Source organism: Denticeps clupeoides, chromosome 16 (genome assembly GCF_900700375.1).
Source record: "Denticeps clupeoides chromosome 16, fDenClu1.1, whole genome shotgun sequence".
Lineage (NCBI taxonomy): Eukaryota > Metazoa > Chordata > Actinopteri > Clupeiformes > Denticipitidae > Denticeps > Denticeps clupeoides.
Window position 1 is genome coordinate 20,089,459 of NC_041722.1, and position 27,828 is coordinate 20,117,286.

General features: G+C 47.8%; 1 protein-coding gene across 3 annotated transcripts in view; it reads right to left on the reverse strand.

Annotated features, from left to right (window-relative positions):
* Positions 1-3,451: 3,451 nt before the first annotated feature.
* chst8 (carbohydrate (N-acetylgalactosamine 4-0) sulfotransferase 8) overlaps positions 3,452-27,828 on the reverse strand; it is a 96,810-nt gene continuing 72,433 nt past the window's right edge. The window contains exons 2-4 of one of the 3 annotated variants that reach the window (XM_028955895.1): positions 15,883-18,092; positions 7,891-7,928; positions 3,452-6,071 (exon numbers count right to left, since the gene is read on the reverse strand). In XM_028955895.1, the coding sequence (XP_028811728.1) occupies positions 4,977-6,071; positions 7,891-7,928; positions 15,883-16,138 (1,389 nt within the window). In that variant the 5' untranslated portion in view covers positions 16,139-18,092 and the 3' untranslated portion in view covers positions 3,452-4,976. Of the gene's footprint in view, positions 6,072-7,890; positions 7,929-15,882; positions 19,488-27,828 lie in introns of those variants that run through there. The other 2 variants (XM_028955894.1, XM_028955896.1) reach the window with 2 other exon arrangements.

Below are 27,828 nucleotides of genomic sequence, written 5' to 3' on the forward strand. Positions count from 1 at the left end.
TCGCCTCTGCGCGGTGAATCACCGGGGTCAGAGGAAGAGAGGGCGGGTGGGTGTCTAATCTCCCCCCCTCTCGCCCCGCGGGCCCGGGCTCCCTGTCTAAGTGGCCCGGCGACGCCGCCGCCTGTAAATCCGCTCCTGCTGCATTCGATATAATCCAGTGCAGCAAATCTACTGAAACGGCAGTTGCCAAATGTTAAAAGTGAAGTGAAATTTGTCCTCTGCGTTTATCCCGTCACCCTGAGGGACGGTGCTTTGCTCAGTGGCACCTTGGCATGATCGGGATTCGAACCGGCAACCTTCTGATTACGGGGCCGCTTCCTTAACCGATTGGCCACCACTGGACAAGCAGAGCTGCATTTGCCGAGAATTTGGAAAATTTGGAACCCGAGTCTGTGCAGTAGACGATGCCCCACGATGCAGGCTGTCAATCACGTCACCCGGGGACACCGCCTCACTGAAGGGGACCTCGGTGGCACCTGGCAGGTCGGCATCTCAGCTCACGTCACTCACATCAACTCATCTTAAGGTGAGAGTGAAGTGATTGTCATTGTGACACAACGGAATGTGTCCTCCGCATTTGACCCCTAGTGGGCAGGATTTAGGATTTGAACCCGCACGCACACGTGACAACGCCGACATCACGGAAATATTTCTGATGGGAAGGTCACAGGAGGAGTTGGACTTTTCTTGATGATTTCATTAAACCAGCGGGGGGAAAAACAACCCCAACAACTTCAGCTCAGTGTGACAGTCACACTTTACCAATCTGCAACCCCACCCCGCCTCCAGCCGACCAGTGATTGAGCCTCGCGGTGCTGGTGGTGCACCTGTCTTCCGTACGGCAGCCGACTGGCCACGGGCGTCCTCTGATTAGGAGGACATTGTTCCAAAAGCAATTCGCTCAACTCCACAGTATTAATTTAGTCCCGGGAGAGAGACTCATCCATCCTGGGCGGCCCGCGCTGCACTGAGGGCCTTTCCCTCGGCCGGGGTAATAGGACGCCACCCCGCCACCCCACCTGTCAGCATAAACGATGGTGCCGGGCCCCGCGACTCTCCCATCAGGCACTGCAGCAGCCCCCCTCTCCAGGCACATCGGCTCAAAAATAAATCTCACCTTCGGCTCAATTTCTAAAAATTTTTGTTAGGGTTCGAATTCATTTTTGCATAATGAACTCAGCTGCTCTAGTGATTTTTCTACATATTAAAAGGACCTCCTCTCGTCCCCCCGTCAGAAAGTGATCGTCATGTCCTAGCTGGTGGGGACAAACAGGCAGAAGAAGCTCCTCACTCACATAGGGGGCCTAACCATCGATCCCGTCTTCGCATTGATCTTATTAATCATGCTGCATAATTAATGGTCACTGCAGAATGCAGTTTAATTCCGTTTCTTTGTTGTTTTTATGCTGTGTGACATTCAGCACGATGCGGTAAAAGCCTTTCCAGGCCGACTGTAATGAAGATGTTGTTTAGCTTCAGTACGCGCATCAGTACAGCATGTCACCATTGTCCCCGCACGCAGCGTAGGTGACAGGAGAGGGGTTCTTAGTGATGGACAGTTGACTCAGAGAAGCATGTAAGGTCATCATTTCCAGGAAGGGGTTAAGCCACAACAGTCTATTCTTTACTTCGTTTCTTTCTTTATTAAAAAAAAAATTGTGCTGCCACCTTGTGGCCGTAGGACAGAATTAAAGCAAACAACGGTCCATTTTCTCTTTATTAAAATATCTAATTAGTCTATTGATATATGCTGTGATTGTAGAAGACATATTTTTCCTTTAATAAGAAAAAATTCAAGCATGAGTTGTAAAAGATAGAATATAATTAATAGAATATAAACCTTTATCAGTTGTATAATTAGCATTTTCAACTATTGCCGGCTGAGTGTCTCAGTGGGTGAGTAGGAAAGTTAATTATACAAATCAATACAACTGGCCATGCCTGATAATTAATATATATTTAAAATATAATTTACCATCTGGTACCGTATTACAATAAGCTGCTTATTTTCAGGTCAGGGAAATTGGTGAGTTATGACAGAGATATGATTATTACTAACAATGTGCATTTATTCCAGGTCTGTCTGAACAGGTGAAGTCGGGATTTTGATTAATTATTTTAAGAGGCGTTCTCTCCCTTCCAGAATGTTCTGCTGTAGCTGGTGCGTGCCAACAAAGGATCAGTCAGTATTATATTATAGGAAGCATGATTAGAGGAAGGACTTTGATTCATAATTCATACACTTTTTAAAAAAAACACGTTGCCCTGCATGTGAAGGGCCCTGGAGGGCGGCTCCTGGCCCCTGTGGCACACTGTGGCAGTTTAGAGGGTACACAGGTCAGGAGCTGCAAAAATATATCACAAAATATACGTCTAAATATACACCAATTCACCGCTGCTAATGAGAAAAATGAATTTAAGCTGAAACCCTCATGACTTAAACACAAGACACTGCCAGATGCTGACAAATGTGTAATTTTTGGGGAAAAAAAAGTCTTTAATTATATTTCATAAGCACGTTTAAGTGGGCAAGGCGCAATATGATTGATTGTGGTTAGCACAAGTATTCATTTTATAATCACTCTTGATTTTAGGATGGAGGATCACACATCAGCTATTGAAAATATTGATGTATGCGACATAAAAAGATGCACAGATCTTCCCACATGGTCATCATTACTGGAACGATGCTTAATAACACATAATCTGACACCAGCACATGTCGGCTGGATGAAAGATCATTTCATAATGCACGCAAAATATTACCACTACATGAGCCAAGTTTAAAAAAAAAAAGCAGGCTGACATTAAACTCGATTAAACTAGAAAGATTCGGAGAGAAAGCCTCCCGACTCTGTCAATTAACTCAAGTCGCTCTCCACTCGGCTTCAGATCTAATTAAAACCAGCCACCTGTCAATCACGGCCGCTTTTTTAAATAAAGACATGGTCGGAGTTTCATTAGACAAGGCTCCGAATTTCATTACGCCAGACGTGGAATGATGTCACTCACAGCTCATTTCGTACATTTTATACTAAAGAGCTCCCAAGATATTAAATTATTAATTCAGAAGCTACATCTACTGATGCGTCAGTATTTTATTTAATTATGTTTCATGTTTGAAATGTACTTTATGAGATACTGCAGTGATTATATATTCTGTTACTGTTTGTGTTGGTACATTAGTGTCTGAAAGCAGTTTTTTCAAAAATATATATGGCCATAATTCTGAATTAAAATTCCCTATTTTTGGCCACTAGATGGCGACCCCACAGCTTTTTTGTTAGTTTAACTTTTCATCACTTTGGTTCCATTAACCACTGCAACATTTCATTTTATTGAAATGCACACTGATGTTCTCCACCCAAGTCCCTGCAGAACGTCCTCCGGTTCTGTGACAATGACCATGAATCTGCTCAGCAGGCATGGGCATAAAAAAAAAGCAAGGCGGTTGAGCTTAAAAGACAAAAAACATTTATTCATAGACGCTCAGCAGACAGGAATCTTCCACAGGAATCTTCCACCTGAAGAATGTCTTCCTGAAAATACACTTGTTGATTGGCAGTGTAAAATAAGGCAAGGGGTTCGAGACCGGGACTCTGTACACTTCTGCACCCACGATAGAGAATACATTCACTTGTATTACCTTATAGAGCTTTAATATATAACATAGCTTATTAACACATGTTCTCATCACGGACAGGAAGGTCACCTGACCACCCGAACATAATCAGTCTTGGAGAAATGATTGAGGGCCAATGGCATAATGCACCACACTAACAGAATCTCATATATATATATATTGTCATAATATACAGCTTCTAATACTTTGTCATCTTCTTCTCATCCCAAAAATAGATTTAAATGTGAAGATAATAAAACCAGAATGATGTTCATTTGTCTGGAATGGAGTTTGCCGCTCTGGCCGCTCGGTCTCGTTGTCCACGTTGTCACCCCGCCGTGATGGGTAGAAAGCTAAAGGTCTGGACAGTTGGTCCGGGTGTTCTCTCTGAGGTCAGGTCCTCCTGAGATCCTTCTGTGGCGCCGATGGACAGAAACCGAACGCGCTCCTGTCGCCGTGGAGATTTAACAGTGGCATATAACTTTGGTATAAACCTTCACGATCTGCCATACGTCCATGTGATCGGGTGGCCATGTGGAGAATTTATCAAGTCGGTGTCATTAAACAGTCAGTTAATCGTTTAAAGGTCGCCACTAGTATTTATCGAGGGGTGAGGATCATTTATAAAAAAATGAAAAATCTAATGACCTCACACTGATCACACACAAGCAGTTGGTGCCAAAAAGTTGCGTGTGACTATTTTAGTTTTTGCCCATATGGTTCTCACCCATCAATATGGTTTTGTGGTTGTTCATGTGCCGAATGCAAGTCGTCCATTATTAAAAGCACAGCCTTTTTAATACTTACTGTTGTTGTTGACGGTGATAATTGGTTTTTGGGGACGGTCCCCGGGTGTCTCGTTCTTATAATGCTGTTGTTTGAACTACTTGGATGCTAGAGAGCAGTTGGACGGGACCCTGTAAAGCTGTCGGCACGATGCTTTCATTTTAAATGCAGAACGGGAACCGGACAGACACGGGACGTTTCGAGTGGCGTTACTGAAAGGACAACCAACGAGCGGAAAAATCAAGAAATGCCCACAGACAAATGCAGGAACCCATTATACAAATACGTATACGTATATGTGTGTGTGTGTGTGTGTGTGTATATATATAAAAATATATAGTCCTTTGAATGCCCTTTTTACAACTTTTAAATAGATTTCATGAAAATATTTGTCAGTAAAGGCTGTATGACAGTGCTTGCTAAAGGGTTCATCTACAGACGGGACGCCGGTCCAGCGGGTGAAGGTAATACGACCGGAAACGACGCCGTGGCGCTCCGATGTGTACTGTAGTAACAGAAGTATACGTTTAAAGGAAGAGGCCCGAGGGTGGTGGTGGTGTGCGGCGGCTCAGTACAGGTCCTGGAACGGTTTGGAGTAGTTGAACATCAGGTAGTCCATGTAGTAGAAGTCGTAGGCCCGCTGCCTCTCGGCGGCGCTGAGCTGTGCCACGTAGCGCTGCATGAGGCCGGTGGAAGTCCTCTCCGCCCCGGGGTTCCTGTCCTTGAACCGGGGGAAGGTGAGGTTGCGCGGGGCGCCTGTCCGTTCCAGGAGGACGTTGGCCTCCTGCTCCATGGTCTCGAACTTGCCGATGAAGTCGTAGCTCAGCAGACAGGGGCTGCAGAGCTGGTGGACCGGCTCCCAGTGGATGTCCATGCCCACGGGCCTGTGCACGTCCAGCAGGTACTGCATGAACTCCTGGAAGGTCACGCCGCTGCCGGTCCTCAGCGCGGCCCTGGACGCGTTGGCGCGGTACTTGGAGATGATGGCCTTCCCGAACACCGGGTGGTAATACGAGTTGGGGCTTTCGAACTTGTCCCGGAAGGCGGACACCAGCCGTTCTAGCGGCTCCCTGACAAAGAGGACTTTGGTGTAGGTCTCCAGGCGCTGGGTGATGCCCTGCCGGTCGAAGCTGTCCAGCCGCTTGATGTGGTTGCCGTAGTGGACGGCGTCGTGGTTTATCTCGCTGGCGGAGGAGGCCAGACCCGCCAGGACCATCAGGACCCTCTTCCAGTTGGAGCAGCCGGCCTTGGGCACCTCGCAGTACAGGAGTTTGTACTTGTCCTCGACGTAGATGCGAGACACGTGGTGCGGAGTGATGGTTCGGGAGATGTTGCTCTTGTACTTGGCGCAGACCTCCTTCATCAGCCTCTGCCGGGCCTCCTGGACGTGGGAGAGCCGGGCCCAGGTCCGGTGCGAGGTCCTGGAGGTGGAGGAGGACGACACCGGCGTGGACATGTTTGGAGACCTCACCACAGGGCTGGTCTTCAAGAGCTTCCTGTGGCGCTGGGTGAGGCGCGGGGAGCTCGGCTCTTGTTCCCGGGAGCCTGGCGTGGCGGCGAATGCCGGGAACTGCATGGGAGGAATGGGGCTGGTGAGGGTCTCCTCCAAAGATCTCTGGTCCTGCCGAGCCCTCTGGGCTTCGCTAAACTGAGCACACAGTTCCTGAAGCGAGGAGACAAGAAGAAGAAACACAGGGGTGTACTGACGTCTGTTGCCGGCGGTTTAGACATTAATGTCTGAGCTTTACACTGACTACTCTACATTGTACCAAAGGGTCACATCTTCAGTGATGTCACAAGGGGACATCCACTCGCTGAGTGGAACTAAACCGGCTTTCTTTCATTGTAATTTGAGCTGCTGTGGCTGAGTTGACTGACCTTCTCGGGTCTCCATGCTGGAGTCCAGGCCATTCCTGGATTTATGACATGGCCAGTCACCTAAATATCACTTTTCTGTGTTTGTTTTCAATGTCCATTCTACTTCTTCCAGCCGCTCTTCTACATCAGCTACTGTCCTCTCACCATGACCATAAACCTCCCAGTAGGTTTTCCACCTTTTCCTCCTGCCTCGTATCTCCATCCTCAGCAGCGTACTCAGGGTCCCTCCTCAACCAACACAATCTGAGGACGTCTCCGAAATACCCAACACTAAAGCTCCCTGATGCACTCAGTCCTGTCCATCCGTATCACCCCAAATCTCAGCATCTTTAAGATAAGATAAGATAAGATAATGTCCCACAACTGGGAAATTTACATTGTCACGGCAGGAAGTGGACAGTACAAGATAAGACAATACAATGTCGAATATATAATATAACATTTCACTGTACAAATAAGCAAATAAATAGTCTTAGAATAGCAAAATAAAACAGTGAATGTGAGTTGTAAAAAGGAAAAAATATGTCGGTATTTACATTTAGGATATATATATTTGTGAGATTTTACATATGTGCAGAGTGAGTAGATATAAGAGAAGTGGAGATGGTGTACTGATGTGTGTGTATGTGTGGTCAGCTGTTGTAGAGCCTGACAGCGGTTGGCGGGAAAGACCTTCTGAGCGTCTCCGTCCCACATCGTGGGTGCAGCAGCCTGCCACTGAAGGAGCTGCTCGGTTCTGTCAGGGTCTCCTGCACGGGGTGGGAGGTGCTGTCCAGCAGGGATGACGGCTTAGCCACCATCCTCCTGTCACTCACCACCTCCACTGGGTCCAGAGGCCTGTTCAGTCTCTTCCTGTCCCCAGCAGAGATGCCACCTCCCCAGCAGACCACACCATTAAAGACGGCTGAGGCCACCACAGAGTCATAAAAGACCTTCAAGAGTGGACCCTTCACCCCAAAATCTCTGCCACCTTAAACCCAATCGCCCCACCGTCCCCGAACCACGTCACCTGGTCTCACTACTGTCCTGTAACAACGTCCCCGTCTCTCTTGCTGCTACCAGCGTGCACGTTCTTCTTCAATTTCCCATCCTCAGACTAACAGTAATCAGGTGGTGCTGCTGCCGTTCCAGGCCTGCCACTTGATGGCGCTGTTCCACAACCCACCGGTCCCGCCCGCTGCTCGTGCCACCTGCTCGGCTGCAAGACTGCGGTGAGCAGCTCATTAACTTCACCGCGATTGATTAGGAAAGTCCATTTCAGGCAAATTTACAGTTGGAAAACCCAAGACCGGATTACGACACGGCGTTGCCACGGGCAGCCTGATTATTTTAGGTGGAATTAAATATCAAAATTCCTCCATTAATAAGGCCATTAGCCCGTAAGCAGACCGGGTTGGTTGGCGTGGGGTGCAGGACAGAGTCCTTTTTACTGAGGAACATCGGACGTCCCCACTCAGGTGAGACCCTCGTCTCGACTGGCGCTCAGAGCGAGGCAGCGGGGGAAAAAACAGACCGACTCCGCCCGACAGGCCTGTTTTAAATATATATCTGGCTGTCGTTTCTTCAGACGGCCTGTCTGAATGCAGGATCCAGAAGACGCTCACCTCGCTTGTCTGTTTGGTCGCGCCGCTGAACTTCACCCCTTGAGAGACAAAGACAGACAAAGAGAAATAGAGAGAGAGAGAGAGAGAGAGAGAAAATAAGTATTCTATCGCTTTCTGCAAAGAGGAAAAACATCCAAAGAAATGGATTGGAGAGCAACATTATTTTCTACATTTTAATGTTGCGTCCATTAAGGACACATCGGTATATGGATCGGAATTGCATTTTATCGGCCCTCATATTGCACCGGGATCCCGGTGATGGAGCGTGGCGATGAAGAGTCCACGCGCCATGATGAGAAGTCTGGTAATGGACGTTATTTGTAACAGTCCATTGCTACGATTGGATTTTGGAGGAATGCGCATTTATGTCACGTGACTGTGGGGACGAGGGTCCTGAGCTTGTCTGGCGATGGATAAATCAGGTGGACAGCTGGACTGGCGTCCCTTTCGCCCGTGACGGCTGCGCCGAGACACCTCTGTCTGAGTGGCCTGTCACTTCCAATCTCAGACAGGAAGTGATGCGAACCTGCAGAGAGAGAGAGAGAGGGGGGGGGGGGGGGGGGGGGGGGGCTCAGATGCAGGCCATGACACCCCCCTTCCAATCTCCAATCTCTATCTGCAGAGGACGTCTCTCACATCCACAGTTCCCCGTCCGAGGGAAGGAGGAACAATGAGCCAATCGAAGCACACGGATGTGTAAACTGGAGAACCTTCAGAGCTCTCCAGGCTCATGAAGACACGTTCCCGGCCATCGATCTGGACAACGATTTCAGGAGGTCCAAGAAGGAGCCCACCTCATTCAGCCTAGTTGTTCAGTGGGGGTAAACATGAACAACCCTAAAGAGTTTGAAGATTTGTCATAAATACATATGCAGAATATATTTTCTCTTCAGCATCCCCCAGTTAGTTTGAAAATGGAAAGTTGGAATCACACGCCTGAATTTTTGTAAAAAAACAGGCACAACAAGGCACACAGGACAACACACACACACACACATGGCCCAAGGTGGACAAACAAGGACAAAAACTGGACAACATGGAACCGGAGCAACGGCAGGCGCCTCATCTGGATTTGAGATGGTTGGTTTTAATGTTGGGAGTAAAGTGCACCGCCTGTTAGTGTGAAGGCCACGTTCTGGATGTCTGTGGTGGGCGTGTCTTCATTTTCTCCCCACTAAGTCATCCGGGACGACTGCAGGTAAGAAGTTAAATGAGCGTAGCCCTGCTGTGACACCGCTGCACATAGAATTACGCCATGATTGATGCGTTAATAAGAGTGTTTGGATTAAACAAATTCTAATGAACGGTTACATTTCCCGCGATTAGCCCCCATGCATCAAGTCTGTCTTTCCTGTAATTCTGGTATAAAGAAACTAGAATTCCGTTTTTTTTTTTTTTTTTATATTACATTTAATCAGATATCATAAAAGGCCCAGGTGCATTGTGGGCCGTTCACTTTCACTGAAAACTTTGGGTTTCCTCTGGCCTTGTCCTTGGGCTTCTTTCATGTATCGTTGATGAATATTCATGCGTCGCCCCTAAATGTTATTGTCGAGGCCTTGAAAGAGGAGGCGGCATCATTAGCAGCTTGGCCCCGCCTCCACCTCCTTCCCTGAGTCAGGGCGCACCGAGGCCGCAGGAGAACGCGGTCCTGACGTAATGAGGCTGTTAACGGCAGGTCTGGCGTTCTGCTCTCAGGGGAAAAGCGCACATGGAGACAACGCCGGACAGAGTTGTCAGATGGTGACAGTTCCACCACGTCCAGAGAGGAAACAGGACCTTCATTAGTGATTCTCCTCCACCAGCCAATGACCCCTGCTGCCATCATGGCCGAGACCACATGCCCCCTTCCAGGGTCCCTGCTCTCAGCTCAAAAAGATTCCTGTGGCTTCAGGAGTTCATCCTGCCCTGAGTCACTGGGCAGAAGGCAGGAGTGAAATTGGAGACAAATGACAACGTGGTCTGTCGCTGAAGTCGATGAGCCCACCGTCTATCCGCACTTTCTGAAGAATAAGGGATTTTCGGATCTTTGACCTTTTAAAAAACCTGCTCTGGCCTGAATAACGGGCCGTCATTAATCACAGTCTGGTCCCAGGAGTTCAGGCGCAATCATGGTCTCAGGGTTGTGCCTCGTGCTTGACCTCTGACCTCAACTTAAGATTAAGACTCAGAAGCAAATCAAGACAACATGGTGATGAATGGGCCCTCGAACACATGGTGTAATAATAATAATACAATTTTATTAAAAAAAAAAAAACAATAATAATAATAAAGATTTGGTGCTTGGGCACAATATTATTGTGATATGACAATAATAACAGTTAATTTAATTAGTTCTTAAGCAATAAAAACCCAAAATGCTGTTTTCTTAAATGCATGCAGACACAATTAGGGTCAGAAGTTCATAGGGTGGGAGATCAACAGGCCTTCACAGGCTATAGATCTTCAAGTTATTGACTCCATAGATATTTTGTGTGTTTTGCTGAAATTTATGGACGATTTGGTACCTGGCACTGTTGCACCGTGCTTCCTGCATGACCTTAAATGGAATGGAATTTTTTCGCCATGTGTATAAACAGCTCTTGGTTTTCCTGTTTAAAACACCGGATCGGTAAGCGTTGAACTTTATCTAACTAGACCAACTAACTAACTAACCCGCGTCACGTGTTGCAGGACTGACTCTAAACTGTAAAGAAAAACACAGAACACACCAGCTCAATATTTATGTCCCATCCACACCTGCGTCCACACAGATGCATTATCTGCAACGTTGTCATCCACACGGAGACGCAGAGAACGTCCCCCCCTCCACACCTGTAGGTGGCGCTGTAACTCCCCGTTCTCCTTGTTTGGCGTATACTTTTCAATAGAAATTCTCATGACTTATTGCACCTGCTGCAGCACGACCACCAACGTGTTTTACGCCATTGTTTTGTGTAGGATATGTTTGGGGTTAAAGGTCAGGTTGGAGGTTGGCTTATGGGGTGGTAGTAGCCTAGTGGGTAACACACTCGCCTATGAACCAGAAGACCCAGGTTCAAATCCCGCCTACTACCATTATGTCCCTGAGCAAGACACTTAACCCTGAGTTTCTCCAGGGGGACTGTCCTGTAACTACTGATTGTAAGTCGCTCTGGATAAGGGCGTCTGATAAATGCTGTAAATGTAAATGCTTATACGTTGGCTGCTTTTCCATCCACGTGGAAATTCGTTCTGGGTCCCCTGAAGCACTGTCTCCGCATGGACACGAGGTGAGTAATGGGCGTGGTCGGGACGTTTGAGACGGATGTGTGAATAGGGGAGGCCGGTTAATTCCTGGCTCCGGTCAGGGGGGGTAACAGGATCATGGCAGCTGAGACGGCCTGATCTTATTAAGATGGGGGAGTGCTGTTGACCTATCAGGAGTCTTCCTCAGCACGCTGGTGCGGCGGGGTGGTGAGCGGCGGGGTGGGGGTTTGAAAAAAGTGCACTTAACACTTGTGCAAATTTCCCGGGCTGGCAGGTGCAAGGGCAGCAGGTGTGTGTGAAGGACAGTGAGGGGGGGGACCGTTACGCCGCCGTGGCAGTGAGAACCACCCGTTGTTCCCCCCGATTTGCCTGAGGAGCTGGAACATGGATTGCCAGTGTCAGTGTTTACCCAGCCGCGCTGTTAAGCATGGCCACTTGCTCTGCACTTGCGCCGCGTCCCTGCCAACTGAGTGGCGAATGCGTGATTGGTCACCACGGACGGGGGAAGTGTCAGCAGGCAGCCAGGACGCCACTTTGAATGCTTAATGGAGCCAAACTCATTGCCGTCCCTGGACAAGCTTTGCTGATGTTGTTGTGCAAGCCAATGCCTTATTACCCGAGCAGAGCTCCAGCACCGGGTGTAGTTTCTGGTTGGAAAAACTAAAAACGGTCATGTGACGGAAATGTGACGGGTTGAGGCACTTATGACTGGGATCATGTTCTCAGAATGACGGATGGACCTAAAACCAATAGTATTACTATGACTTTCATCCACCCAACCATCCGCTTTTTCCTACATAGTTGAGACATAAGACGGGACGCATCCTGTGATTGGTGAACTTCTTACTTACTCCTACGACATCTTAAGAAAATGAATTAACATATGGCGGTCCAGCAGACTCATCCACACACCGGAAAATGCACTTGTACCAAACCTCCCACTTGCCCATAGAAAACACCATTTCCACTCTTGGCAGGGATGGGCAGAAACCCATGTCCTCTATATCAGAATGAACTGGCACTAGTAGTTATAAAAAAGCTGTACTTGTGGGGTTGGGTCCGGGCCGGGTAGGGCCTGACTTTTCACACCCAATTACAGCTCTACTTCTGGTTGCCACTAAAATTTGCATAATTATTGTGATATGCTTAGTCTGAGGTGCACATATTTAGTTCGCCTTTTGCTCGCCGACAGAGAGCTGGGGAGTCCAAATAAATGTCATTTGCTGGGGAGGTCACGTGACAGTTTGTGAGATTACAGTGAGGCGCTGCCACTGCTTTCCTCCATCTTTCCAACGCTGCTGCTGACGATGAACTACAACTCGGGGTCTCAGTACCGGGCCTGGTTTTCGGTGATTGGATTGCTCCTTGACACCGATCGGCGCCGGGCTGCAGTTGGGATTGTAGCCCGAGTCGGCCGCGGCCTCTACACACCGAGCGCCGCGAGGAACCAGAAACGCCCCGGGAGATCACGTCTGTCAGACGCGGCCGTTTAGACGGCGTCCCGTTCGGTGGTCGTGCAGGGCAAAGCCTCCGTTATGCACCTTGCGGCCTGACAGGCTTTCATCCTGCCACCCTGCTGCCTCCACACTCCGTTCTTTAGCCTGAAGCTCAGCAACTTCTCCCAGCCTCTGCCTCACCTCCCACTGCTTCATCACTCCACCAGCTTTCTCTCCTCCTTATTACTGCTGCTCTACCCTTCCTTTCTCCCTCCATATGTCCACCTCCACCAACTCTTTACAGGCTGTATTCACCTTCCTGCATCAGAACGCTGTATTAAAGTGCCGATAACCTGCATTTTGGTGTTGGAAGTGGGCGGGGCCACACCCAATGGAATTAAAGCACTGATAACCTGCACGTTGGTGTATAAGGGGTACCAGGAGTATAGAGATTGAAAGGAAACAGAGGAGAAAGAGAGGAGAGGGACACCTGGCACGTCACATATTTACAGGAGGAGGGTTAAATTGTCCAAAAACGAGGAAGTAGGGTGTGTGAGAGTTGTCGATCTTGCGTACAGGCTCCTCCCCTTTTGAATTTCTTATAATAATAATTTCTGGGTGTCAGAAATAATTACACACCAGCAAAAAGCTCCGCCTCTCATACACACAATAACTAGTAAGCCATGAAGATATAAATAGTGTAAAATTAGTGAACATGATCCGTGCACTGTGGCTTTTATAGACACCATAGCCCTCGATCCTCTTCTTGTTGTGGCAGTAAGTCTCTGTAGCCCAGAGGCGTTTACTCTGTGCCCCCAGAGCTCTGTTTGCTAATGAGAGCTGAGCCATTTCCATCCACACACACACACACACACACACACACACACACACACACACACACATTGTCACTGACAGATTCACCATCCTGTCCTTCTCCCTGTCCGCCTCTGTCCGCTGTCCCCTTATCTCAGGTTACTTGAGATTTTACACTGACTGAGTCACACGGATGGACGTGAAAGGCTGACCCGACATTCTGAATCAGGATAAAAAAAACCAGACGGTTCTGATCGACACCGAGCACGTTCCTGCCAGAAAAAATGCAGCATTGTCACGATTCCCGTCCCCCTGTCTGCCTCGCCCTGATCACGGCGCCCGGACCCTCCCCTGTAAAATGAACCATAATCACTACAGACACATTATAATCAGAAAGATTTTCATCGAAGCTTCACACTTCGTTCTTTGCTAATTAAATTCGTTTTTGTGTTGTTTTCCTTGAAATTTTTGACTAAAATATTAAGAAATTGTGATTGACAATAAAATAACGAATGAACTCCCATTTGATGGTGCACCAGATGGTCCACTAGTCTGAAATTTTGCTCCCTACTTGTATGCAGATATTCCGTCCCTCTACCACAGGCATCTGCAACAACAACGATGTCTGGAGCGTTTTGTTCAATTCAGTGTAGTTTTGATCAATTCGATGTTGGACAAACCAATTGTTTCCTGTTGAAACGTTACTTGAGCGGCAGGGTATGTTTCCGGTTCGCAAAACCCTGCAAGAGGAATGTATGGCTTCTCATGCAAAGCAGACATCTGGCCTTTTGTCAGATCTGTTTGTATCAGCGAGCCAGGGACTGCGCCGCTGTGGAGAACATCACACACCGTGGGGCTAGATTGTTTTTCTGCAGAGAACATGCTCAGTTAGCTGCTTTGGGTGTCCGCTGCAAATGTAATGATTTGCTGGCCAGAGAGGAGCTTGTAGCTACAGAGGAATATGGGCCACTGCAGCTTCAAGCACTCGTGGAAAAATGGCCAATAGGTGTGTTTTCCACAGACATTTTAACTGACATTTCACATTATTTCCTTCAGCTGTCAGGTTCATTTGAATTTTCATTCGATCTCTCATCTGTGAGGGCTTATCAGCCAGTATGTAGCTTCGACCAGACCGAGAAGACTGACATTATCATGTGATTGTGCATATACGTGGCTAGGCCACATTAAGACAAAAGGATAACCAACTTAATGGGAAAAAATAACGTGTTCTGCACCCCAAGTCAGAATTACTGTGATGCCTCAACTTTTTAACTTAATAATCAGCAGATTGGTGAAATTACTATTGCATTTAACGAAAAAACGAAAAGGCCTTGGGTGTATAAATTAAAATACTCATCAGACGTTGGATGATTTTGTATAAATTGGTAATAATCGGCGATAACGTATTTCAAGAGATGAGCTGTAGTCTCATCATTGTTAAATGCAAAACAGAAAAGCATTCCCCATTCGCCATTTTAACCACATTCGTACACTTTTGGAGATGCACTAGTTTGTATTGTTGGCTGTAGAGATGATAACAGTTCTAATGATGCACATGCTACAGATAAACTGCTTAATAGACAGGAACAGCATGGCCTTCTGATGTTCAGAAGCTGCAGAGGGAAGGCGCCGATCTGACCTGGATATTACTCAGAAGCGTGTGATTATGTTTTCCCCGGCATTCGCAGTCGAGAGGGCCGCTGTGATTTTCTAATAATACTTTGATTTCCCGGCGGTGGCGTTGTTTTGTTCTCAGCACCAGCGCAGGCATGTTGGACCACGAACGCGGGCCAGCCTGATCAAAGCGAAGCCGCTTGATGGAAAGTGGCGACGCCCACCCCCACCGCTCCCGTGGAGTCCCGTGGCGGTATACCGTAATACTGTAATTAGAAGGCAAGGCTTTTTGAGACCCAGAGGATTGGTACGTGAGGTCCACAAAGGCGGGGCTAAATTGAGAGAATTGCCATTGGGCGTCCACTAAGCTGACAGGCATGCGAGGCCGTCACGTCTCCGTTTATGGGTTCAGGACCCGGACAGCTGTGACCCCACTGTCACCCGTAGCCTCGCCCAGAAAGACTTTCAATGATTTCGAGGCAAGTGAATTCATGCCTTACAACAAAAACCTGGCTTGTTCCTAACATGCGGCACTGGGTATACATGAAATTATTACTATAAGGATATTAATTATGATATTCTTTCAATTTGATTGGTGAGCCGTTGCATATTATTTGTCAATAATTGTATTGAAACATGTTATATATCAACAAATGGTGTTGTTTTTTATTGCAATGTTTCCTTTTCTTTTTGTAATGCTACATTTGCATAAAATAAACTGAATTTAATAATGCAATTGTCCAATAAATACTTCAAAGAACTAAATTTAGAATATTTAAAGTATGGGGAGGCTCATTTCCAATAATGATATTGTATAATCTCCCAGGATTTTACAGGATTTGCGCTGCAATCATGAGACAACCTGTTTTCATATATTAAAATGCATAGGGTGAAATGTTACGTTTCAGTCTGTCCCTCTGTACCCGATTGGTCATCGCCCCCCAGGGTCCCGGGGCCCGCAGGATGGCAGCCATCCAAGAGAAGCTTCTGGAAGGCAGTCGGGCCAGCAGTTGGACCACAGCAGAGGTGTGTGTCTGCTTCGGAGGTGTGTGTGCTCCCTGTCCGTATGTCAGATCGGAGTGTTTACCTGAGGCCACGGTGGGTCTCCGGCCATCTGCGCCCCTCCCCCTGCCCCAGTCCAGCAGCTGTGCAGCCATGGAACAAGCACTGATGAAACTTTCACTCAAGCAGAAGCCTCTAACGCTCCCTTTTATCAGACAGCTTCGTCGCTTCCCTCAGAATTCTGTAAATCTCCAGGTAAATTGAAAGCGGGGAATCTGATTGCCTGTGCGATCGGGATTTGCGTTTCATGTGTCTGAGATACGGAGATGGCGATGCAGGACTCGCGTTGAAAACATCTCCTTCCTCTGGTTATCTGACAGCTCTGATGTTGCATGAAAAGCAGCGTGCTGTAAAGTGGAGCTTGTCAGTTGGTTATGAGGCTGTTGCCGCGAGAGCGGGACTCTGTTATTGACCCCCCACCAACTGTCTACTGCACGAGCACAAAACACTCCTGCACATGTCCCTTTGTTGATGAGCACTCTCAGATGTTGTCCCGTAGTGAATTGGATTTCCAGTACTGCATGATTGAAGCAATTTATACGGACATGCAGTTCGACAACTGGTTTACGTTTGAGGGCAGATGATCCAAAAAAAATCTAAAATAACCAGCCAAATGCAATTATAAATGCAAACAAATCTTTGGAAACCATGGAGATTCTTTAAAAAATGAAACATTTGTTACTAATTACTCATTAATATGCTAATTGTCCTTTAGATTACAAAAGACCAATCAGTTCCTCCCCGTGCACCAGTCAAGACTAGTACGGAGTGGCTTGGAACCAAGAGCACTGATGCAATTCACCATGTAATAATCACCATTTGGATTTCAGTTAATGATCTCTGAGAAGCTGAGGACTTTTCTTTTCTAAAACACTCTGAAACAGTGTTTTATATCATTCTTCTCGGCTCCTGGCACTATAGTAGCCTCTCTTTTGTTGTCGCCTAAGTCATTTTATGCCTTTTGTAAAGCAACAGGGAGATAACAGCCTTTTTCTGCACTTTCAGATTCCTGTGATGGGCTACCGTCTGGGTGTTTGAAGCATAAACTATCTAGTGCAATAATATATATATATATTTCATGCCTCTGTGGCAGTGAAGGAAGAACCCAGCTCTCTAGAGGGCCTGGGTGGCCTAGCGGTTAAGGAAGCGGCCCCGTAATCAGAAGGTTGCCGGATCGAACCCCGAATCGCCAAGGCGCCACTGAGCAAAGCACCGTCCCCACACACTGCTCCCCGGGCGCCTGTCATGGCCGCCCACTGCTCACGAAGGGTGAAGAAGGCATCTAAATTGAAATAGTGATGCTGTCCGCCACCGGTCACTCCAGAGGACCTGAGGAGTTATGAGGGAAGTGACTGGAGGCTCCGCCCCATGCTGTTGCTGTTGGGAGTATTTCTCCTCCTCATGGCATCGCAGGTCTCTTACGCTCCGCCCCCAAAACACGCCACCCGTCTCGCTGCGCTGGAAATTTCTGAACCGACTGGGAGAGTTAAAGTCCGGCGCCTGGTGGACAAGCTGTCAGAGGTGTGATTGACGGGCCGGTTGGCACCTCGGTTTAGATAATGAAAGGCGGGCGGGGCCGCTGCGCGGCGTGACAGGCCGGATATGAATGGGAGGCGTTTAATGTGCTAATGTAGCCCTGGAGTCCCTTTTATAGCCCGACTTTATGGCAGGGTGCTCACAGATTTAATGGCGGCGTGTTTGGTGTGGCTCGGAAAAGCAGCGCGGCCCTTTTATGGATGAATGTCGGCATGAGGAAACACCCACAGTGTCTGTCGGCTGCCTAATACCCCGTGCCAAGAATAGCCGGACGGGGTGGAGAGTATTTGCCAAACACCGCCGCTCTTCCAGAAACGCGATGTTCCTTCCTATTCGGGGAGTGAAGCCTCGCTTGAGTCGGGCGCACTCCATAATACGCCAGCTCATTGATCCTGTCCTTTTGAATTATTGTGATGGTGGCGCCTTCATTCTGAGCCACGTGCTGCTACTGAACGACTCAAATCAAATAAATTGTGGTCCGAAATTGCGAGACGGAGGGGAAGTGGCCCATGGCTGAAATAAGCAGAGATAAAAAGGGTCTCAGGATCACCACAATAATAACATACACACCTAGACATGCAAAATGATGATTTACTAACAATTTCTTGGTCACTTATCAATCCATCACGCAATACATCTTCATTTGTGGAGCTTTTAAGAATGTTGTATGTTGGCACAGAGGGCCTAATGGGACCCATCTAATCACTAAAAGTGTTTAAACCTAAATCAGAAAAAAAGGTTTGATGATAAACTGGAGCAAATAGGTTTAATGAGCCAAAGACAAGGCCAGTAAATAACCACATTTGTGACACCGGATTGTGACAAGATCAGAAGGTGCTGAAATGGTGCAGAGCATCAAACAAGAAAGGTTGCATGGGTAGGGATGAGGGGTGTTGAAATTAATCTCGTAATCGATGCTGGCATCACTGAAAAACATATTTAAAAACATATTTTTAGAAAAACTGATGGAACGCACAATCGGGTCATGTGACCAGTGAAGGTTCACACCTCTAGTATATATAGGGATAACTACCAAACCATCCTTTCTAGGTCCTATTAGCTTATTGCTGTAAATCCTGAAGATATAAATGCTATGAATCATGATTAATCGACAACCAAGGCACTGACAATCATAATCAAATCGAATCATGAGACCACTGAAGGTTCACACCTCTAGTATATATAGGGATAAATACCAAGCCATCCTTTCTATGTCCTATTAACTTATTTCTGTAAATCCTGAAGATATAAATACTATGAATCATGATTAATCGACAACCAAGGCACTGACAATCATAATCAAATCGAATCATGAGACCAGTGAAGGTTCACACCTCTAGTATATATAGGGATAACTACCAAACCATCCTTTCTATGTCATATTAGCTTATTTCTGTAAATCCTGAAGATATAATTGCTATGAATCATGATTAATCGACAACCAAGGCAGGGACAATCATAATCGAATCGAATCATGAGACAAGTGAAGGTTCACACCTCTAGTATATATAGGGATAACTACCAAACCATCCTTTCTAGGTCCTATTAGCTTATTGCTGTAAATCCTGAAGATATAAATGCTATAAATCATGATTAATCGACAACCAAGGCACTGACAATCATAATCAAATCGAATCATGAGACCAGTGAAGGTTCACACCTCTAGTATATATAGGGATAAATATCAAGCCATCCTTTCTAGGTCCTATTAGCTTATTTCTGTAAATCCTGAAGATATAAATACTATGATTCATGATTAATCGACAATCAAGGCACTGACAATCATAATCGAATCGAATCATGAGACCAGTGAAGGTTCACACCTCTAGTATATATATAGGGATAACTACCAAACCATCCTTTCTAGGTCCTATTAGCTTATTTCTGTAAATTCTGAAGATATAAATACTATGGTGTGAGCAAATGCTCTCATATAGCACCAGAAAAAATCTTTTTATGTCGATTATAATTTAAAAATTGACCCACAAAATGATCCTTAAATGAAATGTGCATTAGCAGAGTTCTGATGCGGTTTGAGGAGGAACTGATGTTTTGTTCTGGGAGAAGCACAGAAAAGGGAATATAAATGCTGCACGCGCCATGTTCATGTTCGACCAGCAGCTCCCCTCCAAATCCCACAGATTTGGCGCAAAGCCGCGCTTCAGAGGAAAACGGAAGCGGACTCTTGGACTTTGTGCGCGCTCGATGTTCGCGTTGCCTTCCGACCGCTGCGCGGGTGGCCTGGCTGCACAAACCGAGGCTGAACAAGAGCTAATTACCACCAGCGCCTCTCCAATGTGTGTTCGGCGTCCTTCTGTTATAACCGGACCAATGGCTGAGTGAACGAGCCTCTGCAGCCGTTCATTTACCTTCATTACACATAAAGCCTGGGGGCCGCCATGTCTGTGGGTGGCAGGGGCCGAGAAATATGCCTTTTCTTGCGTGACCTTTCACCCGGGGGTTAATATGCCGGAGCACGTTGACGTTGGCCTGTGCCCGTGGTTTAATGTTATTTGGAAGATTTTTCTCTGTCTTCGAATGATGAGGTTATTCTCGGAAATTGAATATAAACACACACACACACACACAGACAGAAATGCTATTGTTTTATGAAGCCAAAGTTCCTCTGTCTTGTACTATTGACGTGGCTTGAGCTACATCAAATTTCACTCAATATCGAATCTAAAAATAAAACTTCATCACAGCCACGGGGGCCGTAGATCAAGAGTTGAGGAGGTCGCGGCGAAATATAACAAAAGGAAGCTTGTACCGCCGCTGCGCTTGAAATGCCGACGCCGTTCCGGTGATTGGCGGCTGTTTATGTTCCTCCTCTGCGAAATAAAAAGGAGGAAGTAGTGAAAAAGAGGAGAGAAATCAATAAGGAGAAAGATCCTGGATAGTCTGGCCTTTCCGAGTTTATATCATGCAGACTCGCAGCGGGAAAAGGTCAGCCGTGCATTTTAGGGGAGATGAAGAGTTTGGCAGCGCCTCTGGTGAAGCCACTGGTGAAATGCATGCTGGGGACATGTGTTGGCTCCTGGACCTGTACAGAATATTCAAGTTGCTGTGCTGAAGGTAATTTCATTGTTATCGATGCTCAACTTCGTGTGCATGTAATGCATGTATATTTCATGCACGTATATATATACGGCAACCTCTCACTGAGAATCAAATCGCCACCGTTTTTCATTCTCAGATGTTATTCCCCTGAACACAAAGCCCATGCCACCTTGGGGTGACTGTTGAGCTGTTAAAAGCGAAACGGGGGGGACCGAGGACTGGTTCCTGAGAAACTCCACATGGTACGGCGCGTCGGATAAGTTCTCGGATTCGCCAGGATTACTGGGATGATTTCTCTCTTGATCATGTACTTGATGAAAGTGACGCGATTGTCATTGTGAAACACTGCTGCGCAGCACACGGTGACACTGTGAAATGTGTCCTCTGCATTTAACCGCCACCCTTGGTGAGCAGTGGACACCATGACAGGGCAGAGGAGGCCTAGCGGTTAAGGAAGCGGCCCCGAAATCATGGCTGCCCACTGCTCACTCAGGGTGATGGTTAAATGCAGAGGACAAATTGCACTGTGTGCACCATGTGTTGTTCTGCTGTGTATCACATGTAACAATCACTTGACTTTAACTTTTTTGACAGGCGCCCGGGGAGCAGCGTGTGGGGACGGTACCTTCATCAAGGGGACCTCGGTGGCACCTCGGTGGTTCGGGATTCGAACCTTTCAGTTACGTATCTGCTCTCTGTTATATTAGTGAGTACGACCCATGCTGTGAAAACCGAGCTCTGCCGTGGAGGGGCCTTTGTTCTGCTGCCAACTCGGGCCGAGGCATGGAGAACGATCGTCTTTGCTCTGAAACTGCAGAGCGAGGAGATCTTCTCCACTGGAGGGAACAGCAACATCAAGGCCGGGCCATTCGTCATTAGGACCTGTCGCGAATCTCTGGTGAGCTCGGCTCTCGGGAGCGCCGCTGAAAGCCGAACGCCGCCACCGTGTCCTCGGCGTCTGGCTGCTGCGGGCGCCCTGGGCGCTGGTGACATTTCGCCGGCGAGCAGCGGGATCGTCTCCATCCCAACGGCCTGCCAGACTCGGCTCTTCTAAATGGCTTTTAGAGGCGGCGACGCAACAAAAATGCCACGAAAAAAAAAGAAAAAAAAACAAAAAGGAGAAGAAGCAGAAGTTCCATCTCCTTTCATGCGGGGCGGAGGGGCCCTTTTCCATCAGTGGACCCAGCCAGGACGGGTAATGGCGCTCCGGTCTCAATCTGCGGAGAATGGGCTCTTCCCAAATCCCGCCATCGATTCCCATCAATTCTCCCCGACACCGGCGGCTTTCCCGTCCCCCGCTCAGTCCCCACGTCGTTTATTCAACCGGCCGTCTTCGGAGCGGGACAGCGTGATTAAGCGATTAAAGGAGGCCGCGTGGGCCGTCAAATCGATAGATCTCAAGGGTCAACAGAAGGAAGGGATTTCCGAGCGATTTCATTTAGGGCCCCGGCGCGTCGGAGTCGCCGCAGATAGCGGCCGTAATCTCTTCCGGGGAAGAATCCAATATTTCATCAGTCCGCCGACACCCTCCTCGCGTCCGCGGCGCGAACACAACTATTGTCTCCCTTTACGGGACATTAACGGAGACGTGGCGCGTCCCCGCCGCTCGCATTAGAGAATTAATGTTCTAAACATTTCCATTTCCGAGGAGGAAACATAAATTCGGAGGCAACATGGCTGCCATGCGGAAAATGAGACATTTCATACGAGGATATGAATTTCACAGACAAGCGGAAATACGCGCTGCGCAGACGGAGAAAAACGCACTTGAAAAGGCGTGAAATTAAAAGCTTTGGTTAAAATAATTTACCATTATGAGATGGAGTTGCCGAGTGGAGCAAACATCTCGGCGTATGTATGTATCGGCGCATCGCGGAGTTCCCAGCGTGCGCTGGGTTCCATTTTAAAAAGCCGACGCCGTGAAATGGCCCAGGCCGCACGAAGGCGCGAGTTCCGGAGCTTTCCGCCGGTCGGACTCGTTTATTCCCCGTCACGCCGAGACTCGGGCCGATCTGATAAAGGAAGAGATTGTTTTATAACGGCACGTCGCCGCCGCGGCGCGCAATTCATTTGACACCGGGGCCTAATCTGATCGCTCCATCTTATTTGGGCGCCGCATTGGTCGCGCGTGTAGGTGCCGCGCCTCGCCGCGCGGTGCAATAAATCGCCTCTGCCCGGTTAGCAGGAGATGGATGACACCGCCTCCCCCGGGGAGAAAATTACCCGTATTAGCCGAGGTGAAAAAGGCCCGAGAGGCCTCCCGTCGGTGGGGACAGCGCCGCCTGTGGCTCCCGTGGCCAAGAAAGTGAAGTGACCTCTGATACACAGCAGCACAGCACACGGTGCACACAGTGAGATTTGTCCTCTGCATTTAACCATCACCCTGAGTGTGCAGTGGGCACCATGACAGGCGCCCGGGGAGCAGTGCGTGGGGACGGTGCTTTGCTCAGTGGCACCTTGGCGAATCGGGATTCGAACCGGCAACCCTCTGATTACGGGGCCGTTTCCTTAACCGCTAGGCCACCGCCGGGTTCTTCTGGCACGGCGAAACACTCATAAAGCAGAGCGGAGGAAAAGCAATAAATAATTCTTTGATTGAATGGAACCTTCAGGGGCCGCGACGAATAAAAGTTTATTAAAACTGTCCGGTTATTGTTATTAAAATCCGCACCGCGTGCTCTGCGGCTGTACGGTGTCTACTTTAATATGCCGATAATGAGACGTACGAGCAGGACGGTTTAATGCAGATCGATTGGAAAGTACGCGCTCTTCATGGGGGAAGAGATTATTTTTAGGTTGTTTAGCCGTATGTTACCCCTGGATACCAGGAAATGCACCGAGGCCGGCCGATCCCTGCTCTTTGTCGAGACTTGTTGCTATGGTCCCTGAGGAGCGTGTGCCCGCGTCCCTCGTGGACGCGAGGCGGCGGAAAAACCAAGGTGGCACTGCAGCGGGCCCGGCGACCAGGCGTCTCATCTCGGCAGGGCCGGGAGATGGCAGATAGCCCCCAAGGGTGTCTGAGCGGGAGTCTGTGTTTATCTCAATGCGGTGTGACAGGCCCTCAGCCACACCGCATCAATATTAAAGCAGCCGGGGCAGGCGGGCTGAACCAACACAGACACACACACACACACACACCTTCAACGCCTCAGGTGCAGATTGTCCTTCAAGACTTTGAATTGTGACGTCTGGAAAACACACATCTGCCTGATATTACGCTCTTGTCTGGTTTATAAAGGCGTCGTGTGGCACGTGCAGCTGCTACACCGGGATTTACAATCAGCAAGCGACTTGTTACACATTTTTGAGGGTACTAGGTCATATTAACAGTAAGCAATAAATTTACATTTACAGCATTTACCAGACGCCCTTATCCAGAGCGACTTACAATCAGTAGTTACAGGGACAGTCCCCCCTGGAGACACTCAGGGTTAAGTGTCTTGCTCAGGGACACAATGGTAGTAAGTGGGATTCGAACCCGGGTCTTCTGGTTCGTAGGCGAGTGTGTTACCCACTAGGCTACTGCCACCCAAATTTAAATTATTATTGTTTTTTTTTTTTACAATGGCCATGGATCCCAAGTCGCCATTGCTGCATTAAATGTCTTGATTATCAATAATGTCATATTGTGTAAAAAAAACTTTTTTTAGATAGATTTTTAAGTAATAAAATTTATATATAGCGCTCTGATTAACAAAACGCTGGTTGTAATGGTGACAAATAACATGTTTAGTTAAGAGTTAGTTGGTGACAAATAACATGTTTAGTTAAGTGCTGTGTGTATTATGAAAAATGATGTATAATTTTTCATTGAAACCCTCTGCACACAAGGTTTAGGACATTGCGCGAACAGGACTAGACTGAATTAGTTGTCCCATGTCATACTCCAGCACTGGGGACTATGTGCCAAGGTGCGGAGTCAGGGTCATTATCGCGGCGGACGAGACCCGCATTCATCCTTTTGACATCATTTAAACGGCTCAGTAGGGACACGGGCGGAGATGGCAGCACGTCTCTGGAGAACAATGGAGTCCTGGCAGCTTCGTCCCGCCTCCTGTTTAATATACTGCAGCTCCCAACCTTCTCCCTTATAGAGAAGGAGACGTTCTTGCTCTTATCTGGACGGCATCACAAGAAATGCCTACAGCACATCTTCAACATGCAGAAAGATTTTTAAGAGTGTGGAAGTTGGTGTGCAATTATTTCTTGCCCCCAGAAAATGAAATGTTTTTATAAACAATGTTTAAAAAGGGGAGGAGCCTGAATGCATGATTGGCAGCTCTCACATCATGATTCGAGACAATTTAACCCCCATCTCTCAATACGGCACCCGCGTAGTTGTAGTGCAGCGTTTTTTCTCCTCTGTTTCCCTCCATTCTCTATACTCATACACTTTAATTCCAGTGAACGTGACCACGCCCACTACGGATACCAATATGCAGGATATCAGGCGCTTTAATTCCAGTCAACGTGACCACACCCACTACCAACACCAACATGCAGGTTATCAGGTGCTTTAATTCCAGTCAACGTGACCACGCCCACTACCAACACCAACATGCAGGTTATCAGGCGCTTTAATTCCAGTCAACGTGACCACGCCCACTACCAACACCAACATGCAGGTTATCAGGCGCTTTAATTCCAGTCAACGTGACCACGCCCACTACCAACACCAACATGCAGGTTATCAGGCGCTTTAATTCCAGTCAACGTGACCACGCCCACTACCAACACCAACATGCTGGTTATCAGGCACTTTAATTCCAGTCAACGTGACCACGCCCACTACCAACACCAACATGCAGGTTATCAGGCGCTTTAATTCCAGTCAACGTGACCACGCCCACTACCAACATGCAGGTTATCAGGCGCTTTAATACCAGTGAACGTGACCACGCCCACTACCAACACCAACATGCAGGTTATCAGGCGCTTTAATTCCAGTCAACGTGACCACGCCCACTACCAACATGCAGGTTATCAGGCGCTTTAATACCAGTGAACGTGACCACGCCCACTACCAACACCAACATGCAGGTTATCAGGCACTTTAATTCCAGTCAATGTGACCACGCCCACTACCAACACCAACATGCAGGTTATCAGGCCCTTTAATTCCAGTCAATGTGACCACGCCCAATACCAACACCAACATGCTGGTTATCAGGCGCTTTAAGTCAATGTGACCACACCCACTACCAACACCAACATGCAGGTTATCAGGCCCTTTAATTCCAGTCAATGTGACCACACCCACTACCAACACCAACATGCTGGTTATCAGGCGCTTTAAGTCAATGTGACCACACCCACTACCAACACCAACATGCAGGTTATCAGGCACTTTAATTCAAGCAAACGTGACCACGCCCACTACCGACACCAACATGCAGGTTATCAGGCGCTTTAATTCCAGTCAATGTGACCATGCCCACTACCGACACCAACATGCTGGTTATCAGGCGCTTTAATTCCAGTGAACGTGACCACGCCCACTACCAACACCAACATGCAGCTTGTCAGGCACTTTAATTCCAGTCATCGTGACCACGCCCACTACCAACATCAACATGCAGGTTATCAGGCACTTTAATTCCAGTCAACATGACCACGCCCACTACCAACATGCAGGTTATCAGACGCTTTAATTCCAGGGAACGTGACCACGCCCACTACCAACACCGACATGCAGGTTATCAGGCGCTTTAATTCAAGCAAACGTGACCACGCCCACTACCAACACCAACATGCAGGTTGTCAGGCACTTTAATTCCAGTCATCGTGACCACGCCCACTACCAACATCAACATGCAGGTTATCAGGCCCTTTAATTCCAGTCAATGTGACCACGCCCACTACCAACACCAACATGCAGGTTATCAGGCGCTTTAATTCCGCCATTCTGATGGGGAACCTGACAACACTATTGACTAGTGAACACGCCCCTCTTATACGGTGCCTGCCATATTATTGGGCTGATCTCTGAGCTTCATTAGGCAGCAACATTATCATTCAGGGCGTGTTAGTCCCCCCAGTCTCATTAGATTACACCGTGGACCAGTAAATGCTGCTCCCGACACCGTGGGGCCAATAAGGCGGCCAGTGAAGCAGCCCGCTGCGTCCGGGTAGATCCAACATTGCGCCGCAGCAGCCAGTCCATTAATGGAGGGGCAACACTGCAACCCATGAGTGGGCGGAGTAATGGTGGGTGGCAGATGAACGTGTGTATGTTGTCAGCAGGGAGCAGGTAACAGGGAGCATGAAGGGTGTGTATATGTGGTTTGCTGCTACTTTGCTTCTGGCAGCGGTGGCTGGAGAGAATTCTACTGGGATCGCGTCGATTGCACAGCGCTGTTAATGAAACACCCTCCTCACTTCGTCATCGTCCAGAGTTCATTCCCGAGGTGCCGTAATGAAGCCGCACTTCCCCACAGGAGCTGTCCTTCGAGAAAACGTGTTGAAAGCGCTATTCGCCTAAATAACGTGGCCAAAGCCTCGTGATGCGGTTTAGAGGGTTGAGCTCACTCATGTAATAATTTTATTAAAAAATTATTACATGAAAATGATTATGGGGTGAGATTTTTAATGAGCAAGGTGTCACAGTTTTTTTTTTTTTTAAATCATTGTACCTGCTTTCCCAATATATTATTTTTAATGCAAATTCCGTCCTGCAAGTGACAGTTCGTCAGAAAGTGTCTTTATTAAAAAGTGTAAAAATGCACGCGTTGGAATTTTAACTTGACCATTTTATTCCTGACTGTTTGTAAATGAATCTAGAGTCAATTTTCTATTCCCAGTTTTAGTTCTATGTTGTGTTATGTTTCAATAAATTAATTTGTATTCTGGATAATATGAAGTTGTATATTTTCAGAATGAAAATGTGCATATTGGTGTAGACATGTGGCCCTCATCCTGACCACCCACCACTGCCGCTGTTACTTATCACATCAGGGGCAGGTGGGCGTGGCCGCGGGGGGAAACGCACGGATCCGTGGCATCTGTCAATCTGGCACCTGGGTGACCCTTTCTGGCGAGGCTTCGGCGTCTGAAGAGGACAAGGTGGCGGCCGGGACGGGGCTGTCACTGCTACTCATTACTCTGTCAGCTTGTCACACCTCCAGCGCCCTTGCGCCGGGGTGCGGAGCGACAAGGTGAGTGTTGAGTCAGGAGCCCGCCGCTTGTTTTT